The 24,728-nt window shown below is 36.9% G+C and overlaps 1 protein-coding gene across 5 annotated transcripts in view; it reads left to right on the top strand.

The window, feature by feature from the left end:
• MYO9A (myosin IXA) overlaps positions 1-24,728 on the top strand; it is a 108,549-nt gene that overhangs the window by 52,649 nt on the left and 31,172 nt on the right. For 4 of the 5 annotated variants that reach the window (XM_088148509.1, XM_088148508.1, XM_088148507.1 and 1 more), the window contains 15 exons: positions 1,552-1,668; positions 4,109-4,243; positions 7,121-7,242; positions 8,625-8,766; positions 9,792-9,987; positions 14,738-14,845; positions 19,027-19,102; positions 19,258-19,398; positions 20,383-20,422; positions 20,912-21,034; positions 21,718-21,798; positions 21,926-22,036; positions 23,243-23,365; positions 23,682-23,831; positions 24,403-24,722. In XM_088148509.1, coding sequence (XP_088004635.1) covers positions 1,552-1,668; positions 4,109-4,243; positions 7,121-7,242; positions 8,625-8,766; positions 9,792-9,987; positions 14,738-14,845; positions 19,027-19,102; positions 19,258-19,398; positions 20,383-20,422; positions 20,912-21,034; positions 21,718-21,798; positions 21,926-22,036; positions 23,243-23,365; positions 23,682-23,831; positions 24,403-24,722 — 1,985 coding nt within the window. The remainder of the gene's footprint in view (positions 1-1,551; positions 1,669-4,108; positions 4,244-7,120; positions 7,243-8,624; positions 8,767-9,791; positions 9,988-14,737; positions 14,846-19,026; positions 19,103-19,257; positions 19,399-20,382; positions 20,423-20,911; positions 21,035-21,717; positions 21,799-21,925; positions 22,037-23,242; positions 23,366-23,681; positions 23,832-24,402; positions 24,723-24,728) is intronic. The other variant, XM_088148511.1, reaches the window with a different exon arrangement.

Here is a 24,728-nt window from a genome sequence, read left to right as displayed (position 1 = left end):
AGGGGGAGAACTGAATCAGCAAAATGTAAAATACAGACTCTGTCCTCTAAGACTGAAAGAGGTTCTCGTCTGTATAGAAGCAAATGGTTTTGCAAATGGCCATATTAATAAACAGAACTGTATTAAGACATATTTGAGGCTGAAAAAGTGGTCACAACTCTTGAATATATTATTTATGACTCACTGTGGAGTCGTTTTTGCATGTATTTGGCCTTGGCCACTACATTAGCAACACATGTAAGAAATGACATCAGTGTAGGAAATGGAAGAAGTGACTGAGATGAAGAAGCAGGAGGGAGGAGAAGACAAGATAGCAACCATATGTTACTTTTTTTAAAAAAATCTGTTAATATTTTTAAGTGCTCTTTCAACAGTATAGCTAAACCACTCTGTTGGGTTAAGGTTGAGTTTAGTTGCTACGTATTTTCTGCAGGCTATGTGAAAACATGCCATTTCTGGCAACTACAAGACAAAAAAAAAAAAAAAGGACTGAAAGCACCACAAAGTATGGAAAATTATTCTCTAGATTTGCAAATATTCTGTTCCTGTCTTTATTTTCTTGCTTGTCAATGTGGTCGTGTGGGTTTAGATATGATTGGTAGAGAACAGGTTGTTCCACCTTCAGGGATTCAAAACATGAGAGAGGCTCCTCTGAGGAGATACAGGCAATAGTTAAGATAGTTGGTAAATGATTTCTGACCCATTCAGTTGTTTTAATTTTTAGGTACAGGGCTGTTTTCAGCAAAGCAGTTGCACAGAAAATGAGGCAACTCTAGGTTGAGGATGGGCTGCAAAGTCCTCTCGTTGCAAGCTTGATGTGTGCGTTTTTGTAGTAGTCAGCCCTTCCTGCATGACTTGTTTAGCTTATTGCTGTTCAGGGGGCTATTTTCCCAGCCACGCTGTAGCTTCCTTCTTTGAGCACATTGTCAGTTAGGGTGCACTCAGATGAACTGGGGCCTTCATACAGGACATTTGAAAGATTTCTCTGTTGGTGCAAAAAACCTGAATAAATCAAATTGTATTATGTTTGTAGCTGCTTGGAATCATTTTGTGTTAGATACTTTGAAGTTCTAAATGTCATTTGCTGTATCACAATTTAGGCAGTATCTAACAGAGGCAACATTTATATTGTATTTAATCACAATGAGAACTCAGTTCTGAAATCTGTTATTGTTAAAATGAGAGATACTTAAGTTCTTCCCTTCAGAGAATAGAAAACAATGAGGGAAGAGAGGGCACAGATTTCATCTTTTCTTCTATAAAATCAAAACTAAATTTTGCTAATAATATCTACCTTTCTTCTATTTTCCTTCCACCTTGAATACATTTGTTCCACTTCAAAGATACTATGACAACACAGTTTTAAGTGTCATTCAACCAACTGTGAGGCTAAAATGGAGAGCATAGCATATGCTACCTTAAACATTTTGGAGAAATAAAACTATGTGTGTAAATACTTATTGACAATAATCCAGGAGGGCTGGAAATAGTTGTTAAAACAATATAATTGGTATTTGGCTTTATTTCTAATGATTTATTTTGATTTTCTAGGCTGTTACAGTACGGAATTCCATGGCCAAATCATTGTACAGTGCCCTATTTGATTGGATTGTTTTTAGAATTAACCATGCACTTTTGAATACCAAGGACTTGGAAGAGAGTACCAAGGTATATCTTCATCAAGCACATTCCATGTGTAGTTGATATAGGAGGAGTTGAAATGTCATCTGTTTTAGGTTTGTGACTCAGGGTGGTTAAGAATACTATCACAGAGAAGCAGCATTTTTAGAGAATCAGGTATTTTTTAAACATCTGTTTGAGCATTTGCCCCTTAAAATATAAAACAGAGGCAATTATATATAAGCCCACCACTTTCTAGAGAAGTTAAATGACCTGACAGCTGAACATTAATGTTGAAAGTAAACCAGTGAAAGTAAACCTGTGAATTGTTTATAATTTGTAAGTTCCTTCTTGTTAAAAAGAAGCGACTTACAAATGAAAAATTACTCAATTAACAATTAAGTTGCTATCTACTATGGGCAAAATCTCATAGACACGGAGCTAACTGTTGATACAGGAAGCAAAATGTCTTCATAGAGGATCCATATTATGCACTGTTTTCATGAATACCCCATGTGATGGAAAGCTGGATGACATCTCCCCTCCCTGTCCACTTGGGGCAACTGTCTTGCCTCCATTGTCCACACTCTTCACAGAGGGGTACAATGCCCTTGAACCACATAGGTGCTGATACTGATAATATAGTGTATATTCTAGAACGGGGGTTCTCAAAGTACGGCCCGCGGGCCAGATACGGCCCGCCAGGGTCATTTATCCGGCCCACCCGCCTGATTGGCCGCCGCTGCTGTCTGTCAGAAGCGGAAGTGTCGGGGCTGTGTTGGGAGCTGCAGGCAATGCACGAGGAGGGAGATCGCAGAGCCAGATTATTCTATATGACAGGTATGCCGGGTCCAGCGGCTCTCCTCCTCTCCTCAAACTATAGTCCAGCCCCCCAACATTCTGAAGGACCGTGAACTGGCCCCCTGTTTAAAAAGTTTGAGGGCCCCTGTTCTAGAAGAATTCCACATGTTGGCATTTGTATACACACAACTTTAATAGTATTAGATGCAATGATGGCATTGAATGAAGGGAAAGGCTGTCTAACATATGGAAGTCTGTTCTGGTACAAAGCCATCAGTCCAACCCAGTCTCTTCCTGGGCTAAATAATGTAGATCACTTTTGTGCCTCAGTGATTACTGTTTGCTGAGCATGGTTTGAATTATTGCACTGTATTCTTGACATAGGATTAATTCCTCCATTTTCTCCAGTTTTGTTTGAAAGATTACAGTAATTATTCTCAGATGTCATAAGACTGTAAGCTCACAGTGTTCTTTCGCTGTTCAGTGTTTAATGCATAGTTTTTCTGCCTATACCAATCAAGTTGGGGTTATGCACTTAATACACCCCAAGCAGATAACTATAGTGTTCAGCACTTAGCAAACATCAAATAACTCCCAACTGCTCAAGTTTAGGGTAGGTCATTATTCAAACTTAATATAAAACTTGCATATATAATGCTGATAATGTTCTATGTCTCAGAAACCTGCTGTTTTGCGGAGTAAATTCTATATAGTATGCTCTGGTTTGATGTTCTTGTTATATAAGCTTTTATTGTATAGCAAAACATTTGGTTTTTTCACTCCACCCACCCAGCTGCTTTTCTCTTCTTAAAAGCTTTTATAAAATCACCAGTATACTTTTTTTACTCTATTATATCTACATTTTTTACATTAAAAGCTTGCATGCAGATTATAAGAATTGTTACCTTTTAATGTTGTCTAACTCATATATATTCTTTTGTGCCAGTATGTACCAGCTCCTTCATAAGTCAGAGAAGGTCATTTTTTTAACAGCTTATCTCTTTCTATGACAGGATGTACAAACACAAACATTCTAAATTAATTACTCAAAAAATAAATCTAAAGAATTCTGTTTGGTTCCAAAACACTTTCCCCTTAAATTACATAGAAATAACTAAAAGCTCAATCTTAAAATCTGGGCATGTGGTTGTTTGGGGACCAAATAATGAACCTTAAAAGCTTTTGAGCATCATAGTGGTGTATGATTTTTATGCTCAGTACAAATCCTGCTTTAGCTTGTCTTGGAAGAAAGCTTATGGCATGTATTATTTACATTTTATTCTGGGTGAGACTAGCTCCTGTGATTAGTAGGGCCCCCATCTATCAGCCATTAACAATCTATCTAGTAGAGTATGCTTTCTGGTAATTGCAGTTTCTCTTAGAAGTAGGTTAAAAGGCGTAATGCCAGAAACAGTATCGGAAGAGGGACAGGGCTGGTAATTAGTGATATATTTTATAGAGTATTGTACTTTCTTTCAAGATTAGTTAAAGCACATGGTCTACAGTGCTGAGGTTCAGAGAATTTCATAGGACTATGATCTATTGAAGGCTTTGGAAGGAATCTCTGACTTTTTGCAACCATTGGAGGCACTGACTTAATGGCTGCAAATGACATAGCAACCTTTTGTTAGATGGCCCTGGAGGTCCAAGTATTAAATGCAGTACGTCTGTTTTCTTTGTCTTGCAGACTTTGTCCATTGGAGTCCTTGATATTTTTGGTTTCGAAGACTATGAAAGTAATAGCTTTGAACAATTTTGCATTAATTTTGCAAATGAGCGTTTACAGCACTATTTTAATCGACATATCTTTAAACTGGAGCAAGTAAGCCTGGAAAAAACTATAGTTTTTATTTTTTCATGTTTGTTACTGGAATGTAACTTATCTGTATCTCCAGATGATGGTAATTTGAGTGTAGTGTTCTATTTTTGTTACACATAAGGTCAAGGGTAGAATGATTTAAACTCCATTTTATATACAGGTATTCCTTGTTTAGCAAGTGCCTTGGATTGCAACTGTTCCCTAATACAACAGTAATAAACAGTAATAAATCATTTTCCAACCAATGTGCACATTTAGGACAACAAAAGCCTTCAGTGTGAAACTGATTGAAGTCTGGTCAGTTTCAGGCAGCAGTTGCCAGCCCTTGGGAGGGTTCTAATCAACCAATTAAGGTCACAGAGCTGAGCTTGTTAACTTGCTGTTAGCACTTTTTAGGGAAGCACTGCACCACAGAGAAAGGCAGCTTAAGAAGAGATAGCTTGTTTAAGCAATCTCTCCACCCTGAGATGAGACAAAGGAAAAAAAAAAGGTCAGACACAGGACACTGTATGAGAGAACTTTATCTAAATGAGTTGGCAGCAACCAGTGATCTCTCTTTTTCTCTTCTCTCAGTCAAGTGGTTCACTTAGCGACCCTCTTGCTTAGTTACCATTTCTCCAGAACCAATTGCAGTCACTAAACAAAGACTATTCTACCTGTAATTCCTAGTAATTGGCTGTGCTGGCTGTAGCCTGTGAGAGTTGCTAGAACATCAGATCTCATGACTGCATGTGTTAGATACAAGTACACTCAAGTCCATAAAATTGCTTGCCCCATATGGGGGTGGTAACAATAACTTAGGGTGCATTTATGTATTTTCATCTTCCAGATTCTGTAAAGACTGTATATGGCAATCTAGAAACTTAGTTGCTTTGCTTCCTCAGTAAAATGACTGCCTGTAGTTCTCTTTGCCCACAGGGTCTGTGGGTCAGTTATAAGATACACATACAGTTCAGTCTCTGCATAGTTGCAGAATCATTTTTTTCACAAAGGCCAATAATTAAAATTAAATCATAGATAGAATTCAGCCATACATCTCCCTTCCCCCTCAAGTGCACATTTGCAAGGGTGAGAACACTTGAATTTTCCTCCATGATTCTTGTATTCCTGATCAATCCTTAGAATCAAGATTTGGCTGAGTACTTGGTTAACCTCTGGCCCTGAAATGAATTACAGAGCCTTGTCTTGTCTCTCAGTCAAGGGGCAATCATTTTCTCTTTTCAACTAGCTCTTCTGGCAGGCTCCAGTCAAATGACACCTCTTTATCCCTTGTGGGTATGGAAGGAATTGTTTTTATAGATGATATAGTGACATGACAAGTATATGAACAGATACTAAGCAAGTTTGCTGGTTCAGTACCAAGATCCAATATATGTTCATGGCTTCTTCAAAAGAGATGTAAGAAACCTCCCCCCTGACACAAATGTATGCTATTTGATATAAAAATTAGGTAAATTTCTATCTCACTATGGTGATAGTTTGAAAACCACAGCAGAGTAAACATAGACTCATAGAAGATAAGGGTTAGAAAGGACCTTGGATATCATCTAACCTAATCATTTGCCCCATTGCAGGAACCCACTACTGCAGCATCCTCAATAGATGGCCATCCAGCTTCTTTTTAAACACCTCACATGAAGGAGAATCCGCCATCTCCTAAAGCAGTCTGATCCATTCTTGAATAGCTCATACCCTTAGGACATTGTTTCTGATGTCCAATCAAAATTTGTTTCCTTGTAATCTAAACCCATTGTTTCTTGTCCTATCTTAGAGAATAACTAGCTTGTCTAGTACTTTTCTAAGGTTGTTGAAATTGGCTGTCCTGAAATCTCTCCTGTGATTTAGTGCACAAGCACTATTATATTCCCCTTTCTTTTCATGTAATAACTTGAACCTCAAGATGATATGGTCACTTGATCTCAACGTTCCTACTTCTTTTACCTTTTCAACAGCTCTTCCTATCAGTTAGGATCAGATCTAGGAGATCCTATATCTTTGTTTCTTCTTCAGCCCTCTGGAAAATGAAACAGTCAGCAAGACCACTGAGGAAATTGTGGGACCTTGCATTCTTGGCCAAGTTAGTTTTCCAAAAGATGCCCACATAATTAAATGTCTCCCATTATATGATGGAATGTTGGGTTGACTCAGAGAAGGAGGAGGAGAATGCCAAGCCATTACAGAAAAGATATTTGAGTCCTGAGGAAAAAGAAACAGCAAGAAGAAGATTTAAAACAAGTCTATCTTGATTGTGTTAGGTATAAGTTGAAGTAAGAGGGACTGTGACAGGTTTCAAGATCATATTACAATAACATAACTGCATTAAAGTACATTCCATGACTCCTAAAGACTCCTGATCCTGCCCTTGGCTACCTTGAAAGGCTGACATGTTATTATTATGTCTCTCCTCCCAGAAATTCCTATAATCGGTCCAGGAAAGTATTTTCCACATCTTCTGCCTGGCTTCAGTAGCACATGTAGCTGGACTTTTCACTGCATAGAATATGGATGGGCAACTTGAAGTCCAAAGATCACATGGTTACATTTGGAGCAGCCAAGAGCTTCCCACTGGCGAGCTTTTCGGCATGATCAGCTAGCCAGAGGGAAAGGGATGAATGTGTTTCTGTGGCCATTAGTGACTGGAACTAAGTTATGATTCTAGTCAACTAGCAGCAGCAGAAGACCTATGATGTGCAGTGAGTCACTGGTACTTGTATGCATATATATGTGGGACAGACAATGAAAAGGTATATGGATACATATGGGAAGGGGGCTTCCAATGCCAGATCAGAATTTATGTGGCCCTGGGGCCAAAAGGTCCATCACTTGTTTGTTTATTTTTGCTTGGATTTTTGGTTTAATTTGTCTTTCCCCAAATACCAGGAGGAATACAGGCTTGAAGGCATCAGCTGGCATAACATAGACTATATAGACAACTCTGGCTGTATAAACCTCATCAGTAAAAAGCCAACAGGGTTGCTCCATCTGCTGGATGAAGAAAGCAAGTGAGTCTATTCCCTCCCAGCTTTGTAGTTATCAAATGATAGATGTTGGAAGTGAGCATAAAACAGGAAAATAAAATAAGAGATCTCTTGAAAGCTATCCGTAAGGTAAGGTAGGCAAATTCAGATGATCAGACTAGGGGATGAGAGCAGGACCATTTGTTTATCTGTATAGGACAATTCAGAGCTGTGACAAAACATTTTAATGTGGACTATTTCAGCTCTGGGTACCAGTTTGCTTCTAGACTATGTTATAACTTATTTTGCTGGGGGGGGGGTTTAACCTACATACATAAATGTGCAAACTTGCATTTCCCCAGGCTTGTTAATAAGTCTTATCTTTTATATAAGATAGTATTATTTTGCTATGAAAGGAACCACACTGGCAATAATGAGTTTTTTTTACTCATATCAGAATCTGTAAGGAGTAGAAATTCAATTTAATTCAACTGAAATAAAGAAACAGGAGAAGCAGCCTTGGAGATTTGGCCAACTCAATAATCACAGTATTTATTTATTCCTGAGTTCTTCCATTTTCAGTCTCTTTCAAGTGTTGTGTTCCCCAATTGAATTAGTCAAACTTCTTTCCTTGGTTCATAAAGAGTTAAGTTTATGGTCTCTAGGTCCTATTCAAAGGAGAATAATTTTCATTTTGAAAACTTTGGAATTCAAGAGCTAATAAAAGAGTTTTTGTAAGCCAAGGTAAAATAGAAATGGCATTTCCTACACTGAATCAAAGTACATAGCATCCAAAGTTGGCCTTGCTATTTTTGTATTGGAGATAGAAAATCCCATAAGGAGTATAGGTTCAGTAATTAAATAAGTAGCAATTCATTGCCCTTTCATGAAAAGTTAGTTGCCTGTTGGATTTTACCCTTTTTCCTTGAGAGAACAAAAGATGGAACTGATGGTAATTTGTTAAAATTATAACGAGGCCTGAATAACATAGCTATGGTGGTACACTTACGAGGTTATGTGTGTAAACTAATGGGAAATGAGACCCAAGGGAAACTCCCCCAGTTGCAATTGAAAAAAAAATTAGTTTGAATAAATGAATTAATTTTTTCACTTGCTAACAGAGGCCTCAGGGTTGTTTTCATAGTAACCTTTTAGGCTAATGTCTATAACTTAGGTCTATATATACTCTATATATACTCCAATTAGGATTGGAAAGAAATTAATTCATGAAGACATGTTACTGTCTATAATAAAAGATATTACTTAGTGTGCTGTTGCAAATCATATTTTTCCAAAATAGTAATTAATTCAGGAACAGAATATGAATATCTGAAATTTGAACTTTCAGAAGAATGTGCACCTTTTTATGATAGATGTGATTTTGATTATGTGTCAGAGAAAAACATTACTGTTTCTCTTCCATTTAGTTTCCCACAAGCAACAAATCAAACGTTACTAGACAAGTTTAAGCGTCAGCATGAAGGGAATCTCTACATAGAATTTCCAACTGTAATGGAACCTGCCTTTATCATAAAACACTATGCTGGAAAAGTTAAATATGGTGTGAAGGTCTGTAACCTCATCTCTGCTAACAATTTATTTTAAAATACGTATGAATTCCTTTGGTTAACACCTAAAAATCATGATAATGCCTAGTGATTTCCTTGCTGATATAAGTGGTAGTTTAGCAGTTGGATGATAGAAGTATTGTTTTAATTGTTACAAGTTTTCAATTTGTACTTGTTCTGAGTTTCTGTGTTATTATACCTGGGCTTAGGAAATGTATAAAATACACTTTATTTAAACATCACTTGTTGCCTTTCTCCCACTTTATTTCCAACATAACATTATATTTAATTGCTTGCCCTTGTTCTGCTGGTTTGAACGAGACTGCTCCACATTTGAATGTGAGCAGCTTGGGAGATATAACTTCAAAATCTTAGGTCTTAGTTGAGCCCATCTACAGTAGCAAGAGCACACATCCTTCTTCCCATCAGGAGATGTCATCTGAACCTTGTTCCTGCAAAGCATGTACTTTACCACTGAGCTAATTATCCTCAGTAAACAATTATAAGAGTTGGTTGAAGACACAGGGGCTTGATAGTAACATAGTGAGAGACTACTACTGATCCTGAATGAGTTTAGTTCTCGAAAGTCAGCATCCAAGAAAGGTGATGAGATCTCCTTCATTGGGTAAGTTCAAGCAGAGGATGAAGAGGTATCTGTTGGGAAGCTTTAAACAAGATTTCAGCACAAAATAGAAGATTTAATTCAATGGCCTGAATTACCTCTTCTAGTTCTAGGATTCTTTAAAAAAAAAAATCAGGCAGGATCAGACCAGCTTAGTATTTGAACAGTTCTAGTGGGAGACTACTGGGATATTCCAAGATAGTAAGATAGACTAGGAAGTCGAAAAAGAATGTTCTGAAAGTACTGTATAAAATATTTAAAATAGATAAGGAAAATAATAAGTCCCCTTTGAGGTGTCTGATTATATACAGTAGTTCAATAAATAAGGGCTAAATTGAAAAGCGAAGTGGGAAGAGAAGAATAAGGTCATGCTATGTTCTGCTTCTCTTATTCTTTCTCATCAGGATTTCCGGGAGAAAAATACAGATCACATGCGACCCGACATTGTTGCTCTCCTTAGGAGCAGCAAGAGTGCCTTCATCTGTGGAATGATAGGGATCGATCCTGTCTCTGTATTTCGCTGGGCTGTCCTCAGAGCGTTCTTCAGAGCTGCGGTTGCCTTTAGGGCAGCTGGGCAGAAGTATATTGAGAAGAAAACGGGTATGTGTCAAGTGTCTCATAACTGGCAATCCTTTTTGGAGCCTTCATAGTTGCTACATGTTTTGAACAACTTCTATTTTCCAATCTACTACTTTAAGAAATAGCCAAAAGATTCTTTAACATATGTATTAAAAATATTCCAAAGAGTTTGGCATAAGAAAAAGGAGTAAAGTAAATGTTATAAAGTATAAAAACTTAAGATTGTAAAAATTCAGGGTGATTTTTGAGTATCTTTTTTGTTGAGAAGTACAGCATGCAGAGAACATTTTAAGCTGTAGAATATTGTTATGTTAGATTTATGTTATGTTAGATCTATGGTATTAGTTGGCTCGAATTTATTGTTTGTTGATTGTTTCCCAGAAAGGAGTTTGCTGGCTACTCTGAACTTGAGTATAGCCATTTCCTTTCTCAGGTTTTCCAGAAAACTCTTGTTATATTCTTTAATAAGCCCATTCTGTAGCCCAAAATAGATAAATATTTTGATTAGATGAATGGGGGAGAAAGTTCAGAAACTTTTTTTTTGTCAGTAATTGAGGACAGTTTCTTTAAGGTACAACAGCATTTTCTCCTATGTAGGCAAGTTGGTAAGTAACTTTTTTTCTTTTCAAAGCTGAAATCTAGTTTGAAACAAATGTATTTGTTTTAAAAATTGGTATTTGGAGAGAATCACACAGGATATATGGAGATCCTTTTGTATTGTACAGTTAGAATATATAAACATTTACACGAAAGAGAATGTTTCAAACAAATCTTTGGCATTTCCATAAACTGCATAGAATATAAAACTTGCAAGTCTATTTATAAATATATGTAGTAAAGTCTGGCAGCTGCTAATTTAGAAACAGAGTAATACATTTTTGCATGAACATCTGGTGGATATGTTATTTTTAATGAGTCTCAGTCATTACAAGCGTGTGTTGTTTGCCAGTCATGTTTAAGAAGCCATTGTTACAGAAAAAGATTTGATGGCACAGGTGGTCTGTGGGCTCAAAAATCAAGAACTAGGGCTTTGCACTACTTTCAGATTGGGATAAATATTCATGTACACTTTCTCTCTCTGTGTGTATGTACAGGAAATAGCTGTTTAGTTATCAGAATTTGTTGGAAATCTGCAATTGACCCAAGTTTCTTGGTGTGGGTCCAAGTAGTAAAATTGAGTTTTCTTTCTTCTTTACAAGTAATGGTATTCATGTTTTGTAGTTGTGTTCTCTTAACAAGAATTCTGGTAAGAAAAATGCCATATGAGAAGCAAAGCTGATTCTGCTTTTAGGAGTTGGCCCAAGTCCCACACATATATCTCTTGTTTGTGGAAGGTATTAATGGTGCCCCAGCCAATTATTTCCAAAATCTTATTTTTTACATACAGGGATGAGTTCACAGAATTTTGCATCCATCTATTGCTAATGGATATGGCACCTAATATTTCAGCATAAGTTGCAAGGATTTGCTCTGAAGCCGTACAAAATAGATAGATAGATAGATAGATAGATAGATAGATAGATAGATAGATAGATAGATAGATAGATAGATAGAGTCAGCAGTTTAGCAAGGCAAAATTCCAATATTGTATGCCATAAAATTATTTGCTTCTTTCATTTCATTTTTTCTTACTTATTCTTATGTGAACCCAACTAAGGATTGTAAAGTAGCAAATAAAGTACATAAGTTTTATAGATAATAGTTTTTTAATTTTTTTCTCTCACACACTCTTTTTTTTTTTTTTTTTGCACTGATCACTGGCCATAATAAAGTTTGTTCTGCTCTGATTTTGTCAATGATGCATTACAGGGAACAGTCCTTTTTAAATTCAGAGTTCCAATTGATAGATACTTTGGTTTGTGAGAAAATATATTGGATGTAGTCTTTAAAATGTGAATTGTCATTTACTAATTACTGTCTTGATCACAAAGGAACTTAGCAGTTGTGCTCTTCTCCTGTGGTTTTCTTATGCTAAGAACTTCTTTTTTAACTATATACAAAAATGCTAATATCAGAATATATATTGATGAAAGTTGCCTTAGGAAAGAAAAACAATTTTGGGAAAGGGGTAGTTTTCAACACAGAAGTGGCAAAGAATCCTTATTGCTTAATTCTTTCCCTTGCCTGCCACTTTTCATTTGAAAATTCTCTTCCTTCTAGAATTCATGTGTTTGGAATCAGAGATTTGTAAGCATATATTCTGCAAAGAAATGTAAAGGAATTCTTAACTATGTGCATGCATCTTCTCCACTAAAAACAGGCCTTCTTCAAGTTGTTTTTTCCTTGAACTGGCAGCTCTTGAAATTTAAATAAATGGGTTTGTATGTAGTGTACATAGGCATTGTTTTATACTTATATTTCAGTGTCCATGTCTAGAAATATCAGTGCATAATACTTGATGATGGTATCTCATTCCCATCTACTACTAAAAGAAATTACTTTATAGCCCAAGATTAATCTAGTTACTGGTAATGGTTCTATGAATAAATAAAATTGAATCTGTTTATAGCAGTGACTGCTCTGAAATCAAGAATATCTAAGAACTTTAAGTGCAGTTGAGAGAACTTGATTTTAGTTTTTGCATCTGAAGTTCTGATACGAACATCCTATATGCTGCTTTTACTATACATTTATCCTCCTCCTCCTTCGCAAAATGTGCATATCTGATTTTATATTGTGTCAATGTATTTGATATACATCATCTCAAGGTTAGACAACTTTGTAAAAGATTGCCTGAAGGCTTTTAGAATCCTCTAAAATCTACCTAAAGTAATTCAAAGCATAGAAGTATCTCATGCCCATGTCTAGTTTTGCTGTTATTGTTGTTGCTATTTATTGTGCAGTTGTGAAAACAGATTTGAGTTTAATGTTAATATTAATTTGCAATGCTGCTTCTGAAGTACTTGTGTTCTTATAGTATTCTTTTCATATTTGTGCATTTGTGGTAAAATCTGAGAATATTATAGAATCAATCAGATGTTATTGCCAGCAATGTGCTTAATCCACTGAGTTTGTAAATAATATAATATATTATATTGGCAGGTTGTATCTTGGTAGCCGAAGGTAAATTTTTCACATTCTTTTCTATTTAAACTTATAGTAAGAAGCAATCCATGAAAATTTAATGATAATTTCTCAAATAAGAGAGTCATATTCAAACAGGAATATCAGATGATTAATTCCATAATCACTAACTTTCAAGATTTATAATAATTATAGTATAAAAAATCATAGATTTGGGCTTGATTGGCACCACTGGGGTGTCTCTGATCTAGAATCATATTCTTTTTAAATCTTTTTGTCTTCAGTGTTTTGTCAGTATTATCCTACAAACCTATTGTCTTTGGTACATGGTTTGTCTTTCTCTTTTGGGCTGTGTTTGGGCTGCTTCAGTGTTTCTGCCAGTACAGATCTATTCCGTTACAAAGCCCAACAGCTGGATTTACATTCCATGCTACATCATAAATGGCTGCATTTCTGGCTTTATTGGATTATGTATTCTAGCCATTGTAGTTTGTAGTTTAAGATGATGTGTGAATCCGGCCTGTGATTTAACCAAGAGGGGGAAAAATGCTGGAATTCGTACCATCAGTTGCCATTTCCAAATGGTATTAATTAAAGAGGGATACTTTGAAGTATGTTATCTATCAAACATGCAGGACAAATATACAGTAATAATGTCAGAGAGAGCCAGTTTGGTGTAGTGGTTAAAGGCACCAGGCTAGAAACCAGGAAACTCTGAGTTCTAGTCCTGCCTTAGGCACAAAACCAGCTGGGTGACTTTGGGCTAGTCCCTCTTTCTCAGCCCCAGGAAGAAGGCAACAATGACAAACCACTTCCAAAAATGTTGCCAGGAAAACTGCATGGGCATCCAGGAAGTTGCCAGGAGTCAAGGCAGACTCGAGGCAATCCAAATGTAGCTTTGTAAAGCCCAAGGTAGCCAACATCAGTGCCCTCAGAGCTCATAACAATAACAGCTCCCTGCACTGTTGGGATCCTCTCTATTTTGGTCCCTAGATACGTGAGAATTGTGTACTTAAAATTGAAAAAGCCAGTCTTATATAAGCTGTACTGAAGGAATTTCAGTATTTTGTTTGCTGGCTACCATTTGGTCTACTTTTTCCAACTTGTCTTGGCTCTCATTTTGAGTCCTAGCTGAAGGATTTCTTGCAGAAAAGCATGCAGCTTAAATTAGTCTAACATTTTATGTCTCAGTTGCAAAATTTGGCCTTTCCAGTATAGAATTATAAGCTTATTGAATATGATTCTTGCAAGCCAAGAATTAACATGGAAGAGCGCTACTGAAATGTATTATTGGTTTTGATAATCAGAAATTAATGCATTTATATCTGAGCTAATCAACCCTAATAAGCATCAGAATGTATGATATACACTTACTTGATTAAAATAGTGGAAATATTAACTTTTATCATAGTATGCATTACAATTTGCAGCACTGTTTCAGTGTTGTTTCTAGCTTATAAAAACATGGAAGGCCAGGTAAAGCTATTTCAGCCACAGTGTTACCTTTTCTGTACTTAAATTGTACTTGAAAGGCTCTAGGGTTTCCTTTACATTTCTTCAACAAAAGAATAACACACCTTGTTTATTCATCAGAACTGCTTGAAACAGTGAACAGGCAGAAAGGAATCCATGGGTTTTGAAAAATTCTGTGTCAGTAAGGCATTGTCCGCACTGTTCTTGACTCTTCCTTGGTTTCTGCTTATGTAATCTTTCTCTTTTCTCCATGTTTTTGTTTTGCTTCCCAAAGGGCATGATGATGCGGTTTTGAAAAATGTGGATAGTTTTAGCTTTCTCCATCACCCAGTTCATCAGAGGAGCTTAGAGATTCTGCAGAGATGCAAGGAGGAGAAGTACAGTAAGGCGCCATATACCACCATCTCTCTGACATGACACTCACACACAGCAGGAAATGGAAACCAGGAGCAGGCTGTGTTAGCAAGGGTGGGCAGCCATGCTCAGGGCGTTCTACTGCAGACCTCAAGTCATGCTAAATGATAACCCAGGGAGAATGTGGAAGGTATTTTTAGTGCTACCCTACGGGGATTTTCGAGGCGTCATGAGTGTTAGAGATTAGCAGTAGATGCCCTGAACCTTACCTTAAACCATAAACTCATCTTCAGTATCTGAGCCATTTTGTCAAAGTAATTACTGATTGTTTCCCAGGGCTTCCCAAGATTGGCTCAAAATTCTTCTGTAGCAGTGGTGTTTAGAGTACAGGAAGAATATGCTGAAAAGCATTAAAACTTTACATGTAGCCAGAATCTTTTAGCAGAATTTGACCATATTTTCATTTCCTTTTTTTCTGTTATACAATAGCATTTACATAGGATTTTTTAAAATCCTTTAAAGACTTTAGTGCAGCTTATATGAACTGGTAAGCTGTCAGAGAACTCCTTTCATTCTAGAGAATGGCAGAGATGCCCTTGGTCTCCATTTCCTTCTCCTCACTTCTGTTTGTTACATAATGAACTAGTCCTGCATGAAAACCAGGCCCTTTGCCTTTGTTACTAATGATGGCTGGATTCCTGTTGTGGGAGGAGAAGGGGTCCAGCAGCATGAAACATAACACCCTCTGCCAGAAAGAGTAGCGCATGGTGTTTCAGTGTAACAACTACATTGATAGCCTACCAAAGGGTACCATGATGCTAGCTTGCTCATTAAACAGCTTTGCATATGCCATAACGAGATGACTTCATTTTAATGACCAGATGCATCATCGCTGCTCTTCAGAAAGGGGCAACTAAGTTTTATATCCAAAGTTTGCCTGACTCCTTGTATATAAACAAATTCAGATTTTTGATAAGCAATTAGATACATTGTCCCAGAAAGCCTGTTATAGCTTTCAGTTACTTCTTTGAGTATAAAGGTTTGTAGCAAATGACATATTGCTGCTTATATCAATAAAGAAAATGCTCATCTCTCATGTATATCTTGAATATATCCTGGAGTACCATCTCCCACAAAGATGGGTGCTCTGTGTGAAGACGATGTGGATGGTAAGTCCTTAAAAGGATTTCTTTGCTTTTGAAAGGGAACAGGGGCTGTGATTTGAGAGAGTAATTTTAGGGGTTTTACATAACATTTTCTGGCTATGTTTCTAATTCAAAAACAGGTCTGAGTGGAACTGCATAAGAATTGGTCTGCTAGTCCATATAAAAAGTCCATCTAATCCAACATGGAGAGCTTGAAACCAACAGCCTAGTCATGTTATTTTGTGTTTGATATTAAGTAAGATAAAATGTGAAGACCCAATTATCGCTATGGTAAATAGTTATTGATCAAACTATTCATGAAAGTAAACCAAGCATCAGAATTAGTAGCTATTGCTATATACTGTAATAACAAAATCCAGCAAATTGTACAATATTTCATCTGAACATGTACTTGTCTATCGAGTCTATTCCTAATTAATCATTGAATTCTGGGGTTCAAGATGGAAAAATTCTGTATCACTTTTCACTCTGTTCATAATCTTGAAAAACTTCACTGTGTCTCCCCATTCCTCAGTTTTTCCTGAACCAGAAATTCCCAGTATTGCTTCACTTACCTTAAAGGCTCAGTCTTCCCCGACCTGATGCCCCCCACCCCATCCCCCATCACTTTGATGACGCTTCTCAGCCCAGGCAGTAAGGATGTTGACTCTGCTGGCTTGGAGGGAAGAGAGTTGCTTAAAGGGTACCAATTTGTGGAAGACTTCTTCCATTGCTTTTTATTGTTTCTGGTTTTACACCATCCTTTTTTGAGGTAGGGCAACCAGAACACTATAGGTTTAGAATAACAGTATTAAGATACTGGCAGTCTGACTCTCTGTTTTTATACTTACACTGAAGTTCAGTGATTTTGATATTCAGTTTTCTAAAGTTGTTGGCAAGGAACATTTAGATACTATGAAGCTATTAATTTAACCATGACATTTCTATGTAACGTAATTACCTATTTTCTGCCAAGCTATGAAGCTTACATTTTATTTGCTTCTAGATTACAGAAAATTGGCTTTCCATGTGATTAAATGCATAGTGTGATAAATTATGGTTGACATAATGTGATAAGTTGCTACTCTATGAACTTGTGAATACACTTATGATTTTCTTTGGCTTTTACTACTTTGAAATAATCTCCTCTGCAGAGTTAGCTGTGTCACTGACCACCACTGATTTCAAGTCAGTGGACCCAGCATAAATATTTGTAGAGATCTTCCTTTTTGTTTCCTCCATGTAATCCCTTCCAGCTCCCCTGTTAATAGACACTGGTTGATAAGAGAATTTGTCCCCTAACTCCTGATTTTGAATTTTCTTACAGCCTGTAAATAATGTCCTTCATTAAAGTGTGCATGAGCTATATTATTCATGCAATAGATAATACATGTTGGTTTAAAGTCTACAAAAGAAAATTGAGGTTATATATTAATTTTAAGGTGTGAAAGTGAGTACTTGCCAAGAAAAACATTACTGTGCTGTTAGATGAGTACAATAAGATTTAAAGCTAATGTTTTAATTTGTTGAATCACTATGTAATATATTTTTGGTTATCACAGACTGATTTGTAACTTTTCAGTTGTAGTTGTTAAGAATGAAAAGCTTGAAACAGAGAAACAGTTACAGCTCTGTCTCAGTGTTTTGTTTTGCTCTTCCGCCCAAGATCTTTGTAATCAAAAATAAGCGGTAATGTTTGGCTGAAAAAAATTCCATTTCAGTTGATAGTTGTAAGCCTGTCCCATTTTACATATTAACTTAGCTTTGCTAATTAGTTGTGAGAGCAAGAAAGCTATATGAAATTCTCAAAATTATAATCTTCCACTTTTTAATGTCAGGAAACTCCTTATATCAACAAAATCTGAAAATAATAGTAATTGTTGTTACTGTGTAGTGTTGGGTGGTTTAAAGCATGTAATTCTTAGAAGAGTAAGTGGGATCACCACTATAGTCATTGTCTAGAAATCTTTACAGCAACCATGTCTTTTCCCAGAATCATGCAGCTGTCCTCTGCAGCTACTTGTGACCCCATGAAAACCCACAGCTACTTTAGAGTTACAGACAGGGGCTACATTAGCACCCTGCATTCTCCTAATCATGTTTATGGAATCCAGAGTACTGTTCATCCTGTGAACTACTCTACCAGAGTTAAGAAGGTGGCTTTCTTAAAGCCACCAAGTGAATTCATGACGGAGTTGAGATTGGAACAGAAGCTTGTGGCTTCTGTGGTCAGAGGGAACAACTATTAAACAACATTAAGATTGGTAGTGTAAGCTTTCAGATTATAAAAACATTAGTCTTTCTAAAGCAAGGAATACAGTATTTGTGTATTCAGCTATTTTTTAACCAAAGACAGAAGCTTTTAGACTGGAATAAGTATAGTCTTCTGTTGGTTATTGATCAAGCAGATCTCTGTTGAGATTTTGCTTCAGGCAGAAATGGAGAGACCAAAAATAGTGAAGTGTGCTTGCTAGAGTCTGGTTGCTAAAGCCATGTAACAGTTATGAATCATAGCATGTTAAAAAGGGACCACCCATAAAAATTGCTGCTATTGGTAGCAGTCAGAGGCTTCATTTTGCAACAGGTTATGATGGCCACATGGTCTGTATTTCCCAGATGATTAACAAATGTAGGTAATTGGGAGGGTGAAACAATTTTCAGATATTCTTAACAGTTTGGAACTTTTTTTTTTTTTTTTTTGGTAAATTCTAATTGTATCTTTATTATGATGGCCAATGCTTTTAATGCCAGGCGACTTTGACTGACAAAATCCCCTTGAGGTTTTTCCCCCTGAAAAAGAGATATATTGAACAAATTAAAATGTGGCTTGTATGTAGAATTTCAAGTACTTTTATGGCAACTGACTAGAAAATGGTTTCCCTTATTTTTAGAAGCCTGTCAAATATATCACTTCACCTCACAGCATATTAAAATCCTATTGTATCCCTGTTCCCAGCATGTTCCATTTTTAGCATATATTGCAACAGTCCTTTTTAAATTTGATCCAGTGAATTTCCTTCATGCAAAATAGAATATTACATTTTTATTGATGTGCTGCTTACAGGTATTGCTCGGAAACGTCCAAGAACACCCCTTTCTGATCTGCAGGGAGTTAACACTATTAATGAGAAAAGCCAGCGGTAAGTAGATCAGTGAGACTGCTGAAGAACAAGCTCTGTGTGTGAAGCTATGACCGTGCTGCCTGATATACTTCTCTTTTTAAATAACTGGCATTTTCTTTCCCATTCTCTGTGAAAACTAAAAAATAAACGTGTACTATTTCCATACATTGCAGCGATGCATACGGAGTGTGGAATAGCAGGATGGGCCTCAGACAGAGCCGACTCTCCAGCCCCAGCAGCTTCCTTGACAAAGATGGGATATTTGTGAATTCAACTAACAGCAAGCTTTTGGAGCGCGCCCACGGCATTCTCATGTTAGTGAATATTTGTACTTTGTTCCACAGGTGCTGTGGATAACAGTAGATACAGGACAAGCAAGGGTAAAAAAGGCCCCGGTTGGTCCTCAATATCTGAGTGGCATAGAATTATCAGTTGAAGAGCCTCAGCAGCATGGTGCATCTTAAAACAGAGTGAAGTTGTTGTTGTTGTTGTTGTTTAAATAATAAAGCAGTAACAGTCCTTGAGCTCTGCAAAAGTTGCTAATATATACACTTGGAATGCTAGAGGAAGGATGATCCAGATGTTGCTCTCTACATGTTGTCTTCTATAAGTCCTAACCAGAACAGGTAGAGAATAAGGGGAGTTGCAGTCCAACAATATCTTCAGGACTGCAGATTGCTCACCCCTGCACTAGATATTAATGTGGTAGATTTTGTTACCGTGGGATACTATCAGATGGACATGGAAGCTGCTTATGAGCTACTTCAGATTCCTTTCACACCCCTTATTCTATCTTCAGGATCTGCCCCCAGTAACTTTGATATGTAGAGGAAATCTTTTAATGTAAGCTTGATCTCTTCAGATTTAAATTGAAAAAAAACACAAAACACTGTCTTCTATAGTTTCTCACTGTAATGTCATAACTCTCATCACCTAAATTCCTTTATATAGTGTGATTTCCTTAAAAGATGCAAGTAACATAACTGGGTGACTGTTTAGAAGATTTGCTGATTAAGAAATATATGTTGTGTTCAGGATTTTAATGTAGCTTTTCCCATGATGTTCAGTGGTTTGAAAAACTTGGTATTTTTGACCATTTGGTATCTCTTTAAAAACAGTGCATGTACTTGCTCTTAGAAGTTAAAAGGTATATAAGAACTAAGATGTCACATGAGCCCAGAGCTCATTCCAGACTTGTTTTGAGGCTTGGTGTTACATCCAAATCAAGCCTTTTTGTTATGAAATATTTACAAATTAACAGTGTAATCCTACTCTTACTTGCCTCTTACCTTCCATAGGCGAAATAAGAACTTTAAAGTCAAGCCCAGCCTCCCAAAGGTAAGACAATGCAACTACTTGGCTGAAAGCACTGCTAATTGGGAGTTACTTGAGGCATGACAGTCCTTCCCCATGTGATATAAAAAAATACAGGAAATAGGTCCTGCAGTATGTATACAAACACCTATTGAAAATGTAGCATACACATTGTCTGTTCATTTGTTTACATGAGGATATTATCCATATATCACTTTATGAACAAAGAATGTTTTTTCTCATGTGGATGTAATAAGTGTGCATGCATATATATGTGTATAAATATTTGTTGAGTGTGCCAGAAATATGGCAACACACTTACCAACAAATAATAAAATGATAACTCTTATGCTGGTTAGCCTTCTTTGGGATCCAGGACAAAAATGTGGGATTGAAGTTTGTTTGTAGCCCTACACTTAGTTGTATACCTCTCTGCTGGGTGCTTTTTGTACTGATTTACGCTTGTGTCTCTGCAAGTTTCTCACAAAGTTTTCTGCTTCTCTACTTTCTTAGCACTTGCTGGAGGTGAAATCACTCAAGCACCTGACAAACCTGACTTTGCATGACCGCATCACAAAGTCTCTTCTCCATCTTCACAAGAAGAAGAAGCCCCCAAGCATCAGTGCACAGTTCCAGGTTACTGACTTGCAGCTGTTTGGTTCAGGAAGTGTAAATTCAGAAAAAAGCCTCATCATGTCAGTCAGAAGTTTTCAAACTTTTTCAGGCTGCGGAATCTGTTAGGAAAAAAAAAATCCCAGAACCCCTGATCAAGAGGCAGAGCTCTAGGGATAAAATATTATTATTATTATTATTATTATTATTATTATTATTATTATTATTATTATTTACCTTTACCTTTAGTTTCCCACGGACCCCATCAAGTTATCACAAAACTCTTAAGTTTGAAAAACCCTGATTTAGATATTTAGTCCTGGGTGGCTCTACTTTCAGAGAAAATGAAGGTTATTTTGGGGCTGGTTCGGTGACTAGATTTCGAGGAGGAGGAGAGTGACTGCCCCAAAGTCCCCCATCCGGCTTCCATGCCTAAGGGAGACCTAGAACTCACCATCTCCTGGTTTCTAGGCCAGCATCTTAACCATGATGCCAAACTGGCTCTCTAAATATGCTAACTAAAGCTTATGGTTAAGCATGAACAAATTTCAGATCCGCTATTGGATCCTCCCTCTTTTCTGCACTGTTTGAACACAGCAGCCACTGGATGGTTTTATTGTGCTGTCTGCTTCTATTCTCACAAACCAGAGAAACAAACCTAAATAGTGATTGCATTGGCCAATGCTATGTTTCATTCTCCACTTCAGGCTTCACTTACCAAGTTGATGGAGACTCTTGGGCAGGCAGAGCCCTATTTTGTCAAATGCATTCGTTCCAATGCTGAGAAGGTAAACCTTTCCCCATTTTTAAGTGATTTGCAGCTAAAATACATTCAACCCAGAATCGAGTCAAGTTATCCATGCATAACTGCTTCCATAGGTGAGTTGGTTCAAATTGTGTATTTTGCTTTTTCAGCTTCCCTTGAGGTTCAGTGATAACTTGGTGCTTAGACAGCTGCGGTACACAGGAATGCTTGAGACAGTGCGCATCCGGCAGTCGGGATATAGCTGTAAATATTCTTTCCAGGTTAGATTCTTCTTTCTTGGTTCTCTGAAAGGTTAAGTTGAGTTGGCTGGAAAATAGTTTTGTTTAAATAAAAAAAAAATGCGACCTAAATAAAAATATTCCAGGTTGTTGCTGGAGCTATTTATGAATCCACATCTACAGAGTTGTGTGTGGCGGTATTTTTTGTGAGCTGTCTCAGCCCATTTGTATTTCTTAAAGATTAAGAAATTGATAGGAATGTATGCAAATAAATGAATGAAGATATGGGAAGGTGGGCAACCCCTCTGTGGCTGTTCTTCTAGAGGAACGTGATCCTGAAACGTGTTTGTAGGAGATGCATGTATCTTGAAATAGATATACATCGCATTCACAAATCAACATGATAATCAGATGTTTTCACTGTTTCTGTTGTATGGGAGTTGGGCAGCCAATACATATAAAATAATAAGAGTAAGAATAATAATTTGTCCTAGGAACTGATCTCCTTGCAGAATGAGGGTCTCCACTACATGCCTTTGCAAATGAATGATCCAAACTAAGCATAAAATAGTCTGATTTTAAGGAGTTTTATTCCTTCATTTATTCCATATTTGTATTGATATTGGTATCTCTCTCTCTCTTTATATTGAAATTGTAATTCACCTGTGAAAGGCAGCTGTCTAACTGATCCTTCTAACCTTTCAAAATACTTGTTTCCATTTTTATCTTTTACTTCGTTAGCCTTCCAAAACTTTGTTCTTAATATTCTCTGAGCTACTTTCCCTAAAAATAAGATTATATTAAATTAATTAAGTAATTAAGTAATTGTGTAATTACTTAAAGCAGCTTTAAGTAATTACACAACTTGAACATCCACAGATATGGATCCACAGGGGAACATGGCAGCAAATGACATTAGAAATGCTTATGCTACCAAACCTTTTAATCCTCTTAATGAAGACATACAACTTTACAAAGTTTAGATTCTCCTAGAAAATTTTAATCTTTTCATGGCTGATCACATATCTGGAATATAAATCCAACTGGATTTTTTTTGTTTTGCTTTCATTGTTTTAGTCAGTAAGCTCATAACTTTTTTGGTCTCTGTAGTGACATTCTTTTAGGTTTGTTACTGAAAATGAGTTTATATATAGACAGATTACTAACATGAGTTTTTCTTTATAATAAACTGACATATGAAGAGTTTATAAACATAACAATATGGTGATGGTGTATCTAAATTGTCAGGATTTTGTAGACCATTTCCATGTACTTCTTCCACGAGGCACTGTCCCATCTAAGCAGAATATTGAAGGCTTCTTCAGAAAAACAAAGACCAACCCAGATAGTTACCAAGTGGGTCGAACAATGGTAAGTTCCAAATACTGTTTCCCAGACAACTTTGAAAGAGATATTTTATGATGTTTTTTTCTCTTATGCTTTTATTTTTTTTAAATCCTCTATAGACAGAGGTCACTTCTACAACATAGATTTCAAAGATCCTACCTGCTTTGGTCATTATATCTGAGAGATTATTAGAACTTAATTAATCTCTCTGTAAAGAGAGACTGGAAGAATCAGTGTGTTTCATGCACAGTTGCAGATATTTTACTGAAAAAAGCACATATTCAGGTTGCTAATTGGGAAAGTGAATGGCATTCATTGTGATTGTCCAATTATCCATTAGGTATTCATGAAGGAACAGGGGCGACAGCTTTTACAAGGACTGTTGCATGAAGAAGTGCTGCAAAGGATTATCTTGCTGCAGGGCTGGTTCCGGACTATGCTGTACAGGAGGCACTTCCTGAGCTTGAGGCAGGCTGCTGTGGTCATCCAGGTGGGTATCAATAGCATGCTTTTCGTAAATTTAAACCCTGAGGATATTTGACTTATTCGCAACATAGGAGCTGTTTCAGTGCAACATTTAGGTTGCCTTTACACAACACAGTTAAGCTAGTTATTGAATTTATCCATTTTCTGGATTCATACAATGCATCAAACCTTAAACCAGCCTTCTTCAGGAGTGGAGAAGATTATTCAGTGTATTCGTACCCTGTGTAAGAAAATTACTTTCTTTGTAAGGTTCTGACTAATCTTTAGTTGAACATCTTTTTTCATGGTTATCCCCAGTACAAAATTTTTGTATGGATTGGTATTTAGTCCTGTCTGCATTGAAACACCAGCTTTAAAATGCTTGTAACCTGTAAACATAAGATTTTTGTACTTAGTTGGAATATCATCATTTTATAAATTAGTATTTAAGAGTGGAAGATTCTTTTTAAGAGCTATTTCAGCTATTGGCTTCAGATGCAAGCTCCTTATTGTGTCAGTAGTGTGGCGATTCTACTAGATTGTTTTCTAAGGAGTATTGAAAAATATTTCCTCATTTTTTAAAATTCCCTGGGTAGCATTGTTGGCGTCGTTATCAGAAAAGAAAACAAGCTGAAGCAGAAGAATCCCTGAACAATTCAGCCTTTTTAGACCAAGCTGCAGTGGTTCTTCAGGCGTGCTGGCGAGGTTACATGGCAAGGCGAAGGTTCCAGCAGATGCGGCTAGCAGGCTTCATTATCCAGAGCTCCTGGCGGGACTGCTTAAAACGTAGGCACGCTGCAGCAACATCTATCCAGGCGCAATGGCGGAGCTACCGCATGAGGACTCTCTACAGGGCCAAGAGAAACAAAGTCATTTTTTTGCAAGCAGCATATAGAGGCTACAAAGCACGACAGAGGTAATG

Source organism: Python bivittatus, unplaced genomic scaffold (genome assembly GCF_059951505.1).
Source record: "Python bivittatus isolate LINGU-HERP-01145 unplaced genomic scaffold, Pbiv_v1 ctg000530_np1212, whole genome shotgun sequence".
Lineage (NCBI taxonomy): Eukaryota > Metazoa > Chordata > Lepidosauria > Squamata > Pythonidae > Python > Python bivittatus.
This window is presented reverse-complemented; position numbering and strand designations above follow the sequence as displayed.